The sequence below is a fragment of the Nannospalax galili genome, unplaced genomic scaffold, assembly GCF_000622305.1.
Source record: "Nannospalax galili isolate Female #2095 unplaced genomic scaffold, S.galili_v1.0 scaffold332, whole genome shotgun sequence".
NCBI classification, from domain to species: Eukaryota; Metazoa; Chordata; class Mammalia; order Rodentia; family Spalacidae; genus Nannospalax; species Nannospalax galili.
The window spans coordinates 2777921-2789124 of NW_008333794.1; the positions used below are offsets into that span (position 1 = coordinate 2777921).

At 53.7% G+C, this 11204-nt stretch overlaps 1 protein-coding gene across 2 annotated transcripts in view; it reads right to left on the reverse strand.

Moving 5' to 3' along the window:
- Chst13 (carbohydrate sulfotransferase 13) overlaps nucleotides 1-8737 on the reverse strand; it is a 13270-nt gene extending 4533 nt beyond the window's left edge. Inside the window, exons 1-2 of one of the 2 annotated variants that reach the window (XM_008828580.3) lie at nucleotides 8586-8737; nucleotides 3114-3196 (exon numbers count right to left, since the gene is read on the reverse strand). In XM_008828580.3, coding sequence (XP_008826802.1) covers nucleotides 3114-3196; nucleotides 8586-8688 — 186 coding nt within the window. In that variant the 5' untranslated portion in view covers nucleotides 8689-8737. Of the gene's footprint in view, nucleotides 1-3113; nucleotides 3197-6374; nucleotides 8409-8585 lie in introns of those variants that run through there. The other variant, XR_003848785.1, reaches the window with a different exon arrangement.
- Between the last annotated feature and the right edge of the window lie 2467 nt (nucleotides 8738-11204).

Sequence of the window (11204 nt, forward strand, 5' to 3'; positions counted from 1 at the left end):
AGAAAAAAAGCTGCAACTGGTCCTAACACCCTTCTGGTCTATATAGGCAGGCTGCTCAGATGCTGTGAGTCATGTGGAAGACCTGCCTGCACTGCTGCTGAAGCACAAGGCCCTTCTCTGGCGTGGTCTTGCCCACTTTCTGTAGTGTGGGCTGTGCTGGTAGCAGGAAGAAAGAAGCAGGAGAATTAGTACAGCAAGGGCAGAGCTGTTGGCTGACTGAGTTTGGGAAGGGGCAGGGCAGCCAGCTGTCTGACAGCTGAAGACGCAGTTAAACATTTCCAGAATATCAAGGGCAGAAAGAAGAGTCCAAGAAGACCTCACGAGAAGGTGGAGAGCTGGGGCTGAAGGATAGGAGGCATAAGGAGCCAGAGGAGAGAAAAGCGCAGTCTGTGGCTGGCAGAAGAGTTCCAGGGGACTGTCAGGTCTTTAGAGCCAAGAGTCTTGGCCCCAAGGCCAAGAGCTGTGACACTTATAAAGGGTTAAGGAATCCTGACTTTCTGAGCTAACAAAAGAGCTGTAACACTACAGGACTAAAGGTCCCAACACCCCAGGCCTGTACAAGTACTGTAACAGTAGGGAACACCAGGTGCTCCCACCTGCCTACTGCCATAGCTCATAGCTGACAACAAAGAAAATGCTATACAAAGACTTGTAATGAATGTTCATAGCAGCATTATTCCTAATAGAGAAAAGGTGAAAACAACCTCAGTGTCCATCATCTGACAAATGGATAAATAGTATATGGTATGTCCACAATGGAATATTTTTCAGCTATAAAGGAATGTGATTCTGATCCATGCTGCACTACAAATGAACCTTAAAAGGATTATGCTGAGCCGGGTGTGGTGGCACACGCCTGTAGTCCCAGCACTCAGGAGGCAGAGGCAGGTGGATCTCTGTGAGTTCAAGGCCAGCCTGATCTACATAGTGAGTTCCAGGACAGCTGGGGCCACAGGGAGACCCTGTCTCAAAAAAAAAAAAAAAGGGGGGGGGGGTTTATGCTGGGTGAAAGAAGTCAGTCACAAAAAGCCAACTACTGTAGGATTTTTTTTTTTTTTTTGTATAAAATGACCAGACTAGGCAAATCTGTAGACCAGAAGTTGGCTTGGTGTTTATCAGGGGCCAGGAGAAGAGCAAGAGGAATGACTGCTAATGCCAGCATGATCTCTGTTGGGATAACAATGCAAGTGTTCAGAATGAGAAAGTGGTGAGGTTGCACAATCTTGTAAAATAGGAAAGCTGCTGAACTGGCCATTTCGAAAGACTGAATTTTTCCCAAGTCATTTCTCAGAAAGAAAAAGGCCCTCAGGACATCTCCAGCCTAGGAGAAGCCACAGCTGAGGCTGAAGTAGTGGAGCCCCAGCCTGAAGAATGAGATGGGGTCGGGGGATGCTGGTGGCATGGAGTGTGCAGGTGTGTACTCACATACAGGTACATTTGTGTTTCTGGTGCTTGTAGAAATATCCCGCAGCAGTCCAGGATGCACTAAGTGACTTATCTTTTGTGTTTTAAAAGGTAGGGAAGAAAATGGAACGTTCCAGAAAGGCTACCTGGAGGGATACTCTTTCCTTCAGAGGTGAGTGATGATAGTCCCAGAATCCAGACAGCAGCTGGCTTCAAAGCAGGAGAGAGAGAGTAAGGAATGCCATATGGGGCCCTCTGCTGGTTACCCTGCCTGAGGCCCAAACAGAAAGTTAAAGCAGAGACAGGCAGGCAGATGGCACACTGCCATAAGGTGAGATTTTGGAGTTCGAATGAACCCCTGACAGCACTGTTGACACTACTCACATGCCTAGAACATGCCTGGAATCCCACATTAGGACCCCAACCCTCTGGGGAGGACCAGAATGGGCCTGAGGAGGCTTGCCCTGCACTAAACTGCTGCAGTGTTCAGTGCCCCATCATGACCATTGCATTTCTTTGTCACCAGTTTGCCATGGGAGAGTCTGCCAATTTCAGCCATAGCTGTGGCTCTGGGAAGATTCTGTTCCCACCCTCAGGAGTGGCCTCAAAAGTCTGGCTTCACCCCAGGGTCTCAAAGGCCAGGCTGCCCTCAGCCTCCTCACAACCCAGTTTGGAATGCCAGACAGCCAACAGTTCTCCTCCCTCCTAGCCAGCTGGCCTGGTATGTCAGGACCCATGCCCAGCCTCAGGAGAACCAGCCATGCAATCTCATACACCTTTGAAAAAGTGATGGGCCCAGGGAGACATGTAACCTGGCTCTGGCCTAGGAACAGAAGTCAACACCTAGAGGAAGGTGGAGGACAGTATATCACTGCTGTCCCATGGGGCTGCTGGTCTCTCAGTCAGCACTGCTGTTGTTTATAGATTCATGAATTGGATTCCAAGACAGTCAGTACTGCTTCCTCAATGAACGTCAAAACCCAGGCTCTGAAGAAGTGAACTGTGGTGAGGTCACTGTGCTTCTTCAGGTGAAGAAGCCTCCAGGAGGCTGGCCCTCCACTGGGTCCTTTGGGATGTCACAGCTGAGGCCGTATCCTGCACTACAGCCCTGGTTCCTCCTAGTGAGCTTCCCAAGTGGTTCCAGTCTTTGTGGGACTTCATGATTTCTGCAAGGTACTCAGCCTCCCTGCCTCATTTTCCCCATCTGTAAACAGAGATAACAGTAGCCTTGATTTATGGATTGCTGAGGAGTAAGTGGGTGGGAATCAGGACATTGGAAGAATTTTGACTTAATGATATTTTAAACCTACACTGGGTTTCTTGAGACCTAACCCTATGGTGAGTCAAGGAAACTCTACCATTGTGTGCATGTTAGAGGCTGTGTGTAATCCCAGCAGGGCTGCTTGGTCCATCTGCCTTGAGATGATAAGGTGGGGGTTCCCTGCATGTTTCTTTGCTGTGGCAGATGTAAGATTTGAGGGCTTAATGACCATCTGCTTACTGGTCTGTGAACTCCCAGGACAGGCACAGGGTTCTTTTCACTCTCTTGTGTCTGCAACACATAGAACAGGACAGGCACGGGCTATGGCCTCAAGCTGTGATGAGAAGGAGGATGGATGGGGAAACTGGAGCACAGGGCTAGGCAGGAAACCCCCCACCCCCGCCATGTGAGAGAGTACATGACAGCCCGTGTCCTGGAGACTACCTACCTGGTCCAGGTCATGCAGCCGCTGCAAGGGACTCTTCCTGGCTCCCCCAAGCCAGATGGAGCCCAGGGCCTTGTTTTCAAATGCTGACGGGCACAAGGAGAGAGAGGTCACTGCTGGCTGGGAACAGGGTGGAGCCTGGCCAACTTACAAAGGGTACATTTAACTCGCTTATGTGATTCAGTTTCCCTCCTGTGTCTTCCCTTCATCTTGGGGGTTTGGTAGAAGGGGAGGCACTGGCAGGGCTTTCAGAGGCCATTCCTGATCCTGTGTGCTACTCTCCAACATTGGAGGAGGGGACAAGATGGGAAGAGCCCACCGGTCCTCTAGAAAAGGCCTAAGTGCCCAGCCCCACCCACCCCCATGTGCTCTGTCCCAGGATCCTCTCCTGACAGCCACACCTGTGGTGTCTTGAGGCTGTCCAGCCCCTAGGTCTGAGGTGTGACCAGACAGAATTCTGGCTGAGAGGTGGCACAGGCAGACTGCAGGATGTCAGAGTGCGGGACACCAGGTTCTGTGATGCACTGTGGAGCCCTGTGGTGCTGATGCCACCTCTTGCTAAATACAAGTTTCCCAGAACCAGGCAGGGACACTCTCTGAGTCTCCAGCCTACATTCCTCAGTGTCCCTAAGACTGCAGGGCCACCTCTACACAACCCCCCCCGGGCCATGTGTGTGTCCCTGAGACAAGCTGGGCTGCCTGTGACCAGGGTTTGTGCAAGAGGCTGAAGCCTGGGAGGCACAGGGCCTGTCTTAGTTTGTCAATGGGTTTAGAACTTGAACTTTTCCAGACTCCACCCAGTGAGGGATCGCTGTGTCCAGCTGCCTTCCTGTCAGAGCATCATTGTCATCAGCCAGTGAGCTGACAGGAAAGGGCAGTACTGCTTTGGGGGAGGGGGGGCCCAGAGGGTCTGGCCGCTGCTGCTGCTGCTGCTGCTGCTGCTGAGTACAGCAACTGTCACCCAATCACTGGGAGTTTGAGCTGGGTTGCACCATGCCAAGATGACATCCCTCATCACCAGGGAAGAAGTGGTGCAGATAAGAAGTGACTCTCTGGGGCTGGAGAGATGGCTCAGTGGTTAAGAGCACTGACTGCTCTTGCAGAGGACCCGGATTCAGTTCCCAGCACCCACATGGCGGCTACGAACCATCCTTAACTCAACTTCCAAGGGAATCCGAAGCCCTCTTCTGACTTCCGCAGCAGTGCACGACACGGGTGCACTCACATACATGCAGGCAATACATTCATATACATAAAATAAAAATAAATAAAAAAAGAAGTGACTCTCTAACCTGAGGCCACCCAGTGAAAGGGTTTCCTGGGGCCTCAATAAGCAACTGAGAAACGGTGGTGCCCTCCAGGTCTGTGGACGGGGAACAATGAACAGCTTGCAGGGATTCCTCACAGCTATCTGTCCCAGGGCCCTGCTCCAAGGCTCCTGGACTTCCAGAAGCTACCCCTTACCCAAGACCTTCCATTTCCTAGCCAGACCACAGCTGCCCAAGAGTGGCTCCCACAACAGACACTAAGTGGGTGGAGGATGAGAGCCCAGAATAGCTGTGCCACAGATTACAAGCCTGGCTGCCTCCACCCTGCCTGCACAGAGACCTGGCAAGGGCAGGCTGGCCATGGAAGGGACAGGTGGGCGTAGGTCAGTCGAACAGGTTGCCTTGATAGTCCATGGGTCCAACCCCCTGAGGACCACTGGAGCCCCAGTAGCCTCAATCCCCATCACCCAGGCCCCACTTGGCCTGTTCCAGCACTCCCTCCCCTACCCTGTGGGGAGAGGAGGCAGCAGGTTTTATATAGCCAAGGAGGGGCCTGAGCAGAGCTAGGACCTGTCTTCCACCCACATCCCCTGCCCCCTCAGCAGCTGAGCTGCAGCTAAGAAGGGCACAACTACCCAGAGGTTTGGGAGGGGAGAGGGAAGGGGAGAGAACAGCTGAGGGAGGGAGGCGGGAAGGAGAAAGACACAGAGATAGATGAGGAAAGAGCCTTGTGGGTAGAAGGGACCATGGCTGGCAGAAGGCAGAGGCAGAGAGCCAGAAAACTGGTACTTTGGAAGGGGACCAGAGCAGGCCTTCAGGGGTCGGAAATGGCCTGGATGATAGGGGCATGCAAACTGTCCAGGCAGGCCACCTCCCTCATCCCAGAACACCAATGTGAGGACCACTGTAACTCTTGGTCCTAGCCTTGGGAGGTTTCAGTGCCCCTGCAGGATGGACAGAGATCCTCGAGAAGGCACCTTAGGCCACAGCTGTGGGCTTTGCCTGGGATCCTGTCAGGACACAAAGATGGGGCCCTTGAGATCTTGGGCAGGTGATACAGCACACACTGCTTCGGTGCTATGTGCATGCTGATCTGCATTCTGGTGGAAACTGTTACTGTCCCATTTGTCAGATGAGAAAACTGTTACTATCCCATTTGTCAGATGGGGAAACTGAGGGTCAGAAGGACCAAAAAATCAGGGCTGCCTGAGTTAGCCTGTTTATCCTGTATGACCTGTGGGTCCCCAAAGTCCTTTGAGCTTTGCTTTACTGACTGAAGAGGAAGTGCCAGTCCTAGAGGGAGGGGCAAGGTATACAAGGTTACAGAAGGCGTGATGAATACAGCAGGACACCTGCAAAAGCAAGGGGTGGCCCTCCCTTGCAAGCAGAGTGTGGGGGCTGAACATCACAGAGAAGCCCAGGCAAGCTGACCTTGTCCTCAGCCCCTACTTCCCCACTCTCCCTAGCACTCCAGGCAGGGCAGAGCAGGTCGCTCTGGGAGCTGGGTAAGGGAGTCCAGCTTAGGGCAGATTGCAAAAGCAGGATTGTGGTTAATAAGTTCTCACTGCCCATGTTGCAAGACAAACCAACAGAAGCTCTGGTGGGAGCCAGGCTAGTGCCTCAGAGTCTGCATGCCTCACTCAGCACCCATGGGCTTTTGGGGAGCCCCAATGTTAGGGACATGTCTTCTTGTGGTTAGGCCAGAAGGAGGGTGATACACATTGGGTGGCCTCTTTCCAGTTGTACTAAGTTAAACTCTATTCACCAAGTTTTACAAGCTGCATGTAAGGGAAGCCCTATCTGACCAGCCATTCTGTGATCACAAGTTCCACTGTGCCTGTGTAACTATCAGTCACACCTGCTCCATCTGGGCTCACAGATAGTAAGAAACTTTCTGCTTATCCTACCTGAGTTGTCCCAAGATTCATATAGCAGCCCCACCTTGTGGTACAGGCATGTAATCCCAGCTACTTAGGAAGCTGAAGCAGGAGGATTTTTAAGTTTAAGTCCAGCCTAGACTACATCGTGACCCTGGGCAACTAACTATTGAGACTCTGTCTCAAAAAACTTTAAGGGGCAGGGGGCTAGGAAGTTAGCGCAGTGGTAGAGCACTGGACACTTGCCTAGCATGTAGGAGCTCAGATTTGATCCCTAGGACTGGAAGAAACATGCAGTTTCACACTAGCTTGGCTCATAGTGGGGTCTACGTCCTGACCAGGACCCCTCCAGCACCTCCACCCTCCCACTTATTCACCTCACCAAGATGACCTTTCCTCCTGCCACAGCGCCTTTGCACTGACTTCCCCCTGCCTGGAATGCTTTCCCAGTAACCCTGACATGGGTAGATGCTTCTCACTGACCAGTTTCCCACTGGAATGTGACAGAAAGCATCTCCAGGTATTCTAAATCAGCCTCCTTTTAATTTGTTCACAGCATCACTGTTGAAATCAACTGACCTATGTGTGAGCTAACCCTTCTGGAAGGTCAGTTCTATAAGGAAGAAGGTTGTTTATTTTCTTGTAACCCTTGTGCCTCACCCAGTGCAAAGGTCTATTTAAAGATAACATCTCCCCAACTAGCTGCCGTTCGAGCCCATTCACATCTGGGCTCTGACTTACAGTACTGTCCAGCTCTAGGTCCTCAGGACCCTACCCACCAGCCCAGCACATCACCCATGGGCCTTCCACTCCTATTGCCTATTTTCCCCTCAGTCTTAAATTTCCTTCCCTCAGTTTCCCATCTGATAAACTTGCCTGCACCTAGTCTCCTCCCAGAGTCACCCTTGCTTCTCTTTTCTCAGACCTGGCTGGAGGAGGAGGCAGGAGAGATGTGAACCAAGAGACCTGGAAACATACTGACAGCCACCCAGACACATGCTCCTTTGCAGATGCTTGCTATGGCCCAGACATTTAGGAGCCTTCTCACACAGCCCTGAGGGACCAGAGCCACTGTGGCCCAGGACTAGGTAAACATCTGTCTACTGAATGACTGGGTGGGCAGGGACTATGGCAACCGCAGGCACTGGGACCACACCCCAGATTGTGCCAAGGGACACTCTAGACCTGAGAAAACACCTACACATGGCCAGCCAGCTCATGTACAGGGCCACTATAGGGGGGGTGGGGAGTGTCAGCTCCTTCCAGGGGGCTTGAGAGGCATCCAGGCCTGGTCACTTGTGTCTGAAAATGAAGAAATTAAGTAGTGGGGTAAGTAGGCAGAAGCCTAGTGACTGCTCCTGAGGCCTCCCCAACTCCATGCATCTGGACCCCAGCCAAATCCTGGATTCATCCCTGAGGCCCCAAGAATGAAGCCAACAGATGAAAGGTCTGGAGACCAAGCACTATTTACTGCCACATTCAGTCTCACCATCCCAGAAGTCCTATAAGGACAGACTCAATACCCATTTCATAGGTGGAACTGCTGATACCATGGGAGGGGACAGATGGCCACCCAGCAGGTGAAGCTTGCTGAGTGTCTTCAGTCTAGTTGATGGGTCTCTCCATCAGTGAGTGCCATCCTGAAAACCGCTTACCCTTGTCCTTAGTCATCCCTAACCCACTGCCCCACCATCCTGGGCTGTAGGCCTGTCTGGAGTTGAACTGACCTCAGACACACAAACAGATTGAAAGGCAAACTCACTAACATGGCCCACTGCCTGGCCACCTCCAGCCACTTCACACCTGGCCACTGCCCTCTGCTTCCTCTATGAAGCGGTTGGCTTCATGAAGATTCAAGGAGACTTGGGCAAATTCAGAGTGAGACTGGCCACATGCCTGGTAGGTTCTGGTAGGCGCAGGTCGTAGATCCTCTCTTCCGAGGCCAGCACAGTCTAGCCCTTCCTGGTGCGGATGGAGGACCCAGCAGGGTCTTGGATGTAGCAGGAGAGTCCCAGGCGGGAACTCAAAGTTGCCTCGCGCTAGTCCAGCTTAAGTCGCGGGGCTACTGGGGCTCAGAGAATGGGGCAGAAGTTACCGAGACAGCATCCCCGGACTGGCCAAATGTCCACCACCACCATCGTCGTCGGCCCTGGCTATGGGGGAAAGATCCTTGTGGGATGTGGAGGAACCCTAGATCACCACTGCCTTCCACGGCGATAGGCCCAACCCCGAGCAGGGGCAGGTGCCTGGCCATCCCCGGAGATGGAGGAGGGGGGCTTTGGATGGTGGGAAATGGGGGGACCCGGCCGGGATGGCCCCCATGCACTCACCCGGACGCAGGGCACGCAGCGCAGCGCACAGGAGCAGGATCGCAGCGCCCAGACACGCGACCACCTGCAGGCGCCGCCTCCACCAGCAGCAGCGCCTCCCCATGCTGTGCCCAGTGCGTGGCGAGTGACTGTCTACAGCTGCGACAAGGGGCTGAGAAGCCGGGACCCAGGACACGCCCGGTCCTGCCCTCGGCCTAGGACCCGCCCCAGGCGGGCGGCCAGCACAGCCCAGCACCAGGAGCACACGGGGAGGGGAAGGTGCGCGCGCACAGGCCGGCTTACTGGGTGAGACTGGGAGCTCTAGGACTGTGAGGCCTGAGCTTAGACACCGCCCTGTTATAAGTCAGCTGACTGAAGTTCGACCCTACCCTCTTAGGAATGACTGAAGATGCTCTCTGGTGCAGGCAGTTCCCAACCCGTGAGTGCCCAAGGCCCAGGGGCTGGCAGGCACAAGCAAGGGCTGCACCTCCAACCCTGGGAACCAGAGCGCTGTTGCTTCAGTCTGTAGAAGCCAGAGTCTCAGGGTCCCAGGTGCTCGGGTTAGAGGCTCATTGCCCTAGGTTTAACCTCCAGCCCTGAGCAGCTATTGTAGCCCTGAGTGCTAAGGTTCTTGTCCCAAGGTGATAGGACCCTTGGTCCTCCACATTGTCAAGTGTCACAGTTCTCAGACCCGGGTGCTAGGACCCTTGACCCTTAAAGATTCCAGAGTTTCTCATCTCTGCCTCCTCTCAGCCTCTCTCCAGACTTAAACCTTGGCTACTTGTCTTCTCTCATTCAACCTGGCCTTGCCTGTGACGGCTCTGCTCCCTACAGCAGCCCTCTCCTCCCTGCAGCACTGTGGAAAAGACCCTTTTGGAGAACCCTTCCACATGGCAGCACAGGCAACCATTCAGAACAGGGTGTGGCAAGCAGTGTCTACACCAATCAGGACACAGTCTTCCATTGAATTCACAGATGCTGGCGATGGGCAGAAAGTCTGCCCTGCATTCTGCACAAGCTGTTTGAAACCACAGCAGCTGAGACCATGCCTTAAGGGCCACGTTGTGCTTTGGCAATCAGCAATTGTGGTCAGAGTGCAGCTCAGCAAGGCAGACAGGGAGGGTTCAAAGCAGCCAGGCCAGGGTGAGAACAGAGCTGTGATTGCAGGGCTGACGGTCCTTTGCTCAGGGCAGCAGCAGGGTAACCAGGGAAGGGTCTGACAACTGTCAGGGTGACAAATTACCAAGCCCCAGCATTTCAGCTTATTTAAAGGAAAAATAGGAATTAAAGGGTGCTTTACAATAGCAACCTTCCAATAGTATGAACAGTGATTAAACAGTCTCAATAGCCTAACTCCTGCCCAGTGTCCCAAGAGCCCACATTGACCTTTGAGCTGGGGAGGAGAGGTGGGTTCACTGTAGCTCAGGACAGCAGTCCATGATGTACTGCAGAGACTGGGTGGGGGACCCCTATCTCTGTCATGGCTCCACCTGCAGCAGTTTGCTCTGGTGCCACCATCTTCCAAAGATCTGGTAGTGTTGTCCCAGTGGTTGGACATGGCAAGAGCCAGCCCCTCCCGGGTAGTGTCCCCTGCCTCCCTTAATGGCAGGGACCTGAAGGCTGGTCTAGGCTGAGCTAGGAGTGCAAGGGAGCAGACCTGTGTACATTGCACCCCTGGTCCTACCCTCAGTATCAGGCATGGCATAAAAGCATCTCTCCTTCCCCCAAGCCCACTATGTAGCCTTACTTTCCTATAGGTTCTTCAGCAAGGCCTACCTGTCCAGCCTCTAGGAGAAGCAGGGGTCTCAGGCATGTCTCCCTGGGCATCAGGCCTGTTGTGCATCATCTTGTCACCCACAGCTACTTCAGGCACAGGTGAGCATTTAGAACTTAGAGACAAGGGCTTGGGACAGTAGAGGGATACTGAAGCCCAGCCTTTGAGAAATAAAGGAAGGGATGGGGGTAAGGCTTAGTAGTAGGGATCTTTCCTGAGTTGCAAAGTCCTGGATTCCATCCCTGATACTACAACATAAAAATAAATGAAAGACAGGGGACTCCCTAAGCCACATTCACCCTTCCATTTCCCCCCCCCCCCCCCCCCCCTAGTTTGGGCCCTGCGCCATTCCTAGGCTTGGGGCCTCAGACACCTGGGGAACCAATACTGCTTCCTGATCCTTCTCACCCAGACCTACTAAGTCCCTTTCTTGGGCTCCAGGAACACCGTTTCTGGTCCTGGCCCCGCCCTCACCCCTCTCTGCTTCCCTGGGCCTGCACCACCTGGGCCTGCACCACCGACTAACTCTCCTAGACTGCACTACCATCCTCAGGCCTCTTGGGGTAAGTCTATAGCGCAGCTCTCCGTGCCCGGACTCTCTAAACCACATTCACCCTTCCATCCCTCCCGCTGTTCTATACTCCTAGTTTGGGCCCTGCGCCATTCCTAGTCTTGGGGCCCCAGACACCTGGGGAACCAATACTGCTTCCTGACCCTTCTCACTCAGACCAACACAGTGCCTTTCTTGGGCCCCAGGAGCACCGCTTCTGGTCCTGGCCCTGCCCTCATCTCCCTCTACTTCCTTGGTCCTGCAACCCCCGCCAGCCTCTTTCTGGGGCTGACAGCCTCTTTCTGGGGCTCCGAGG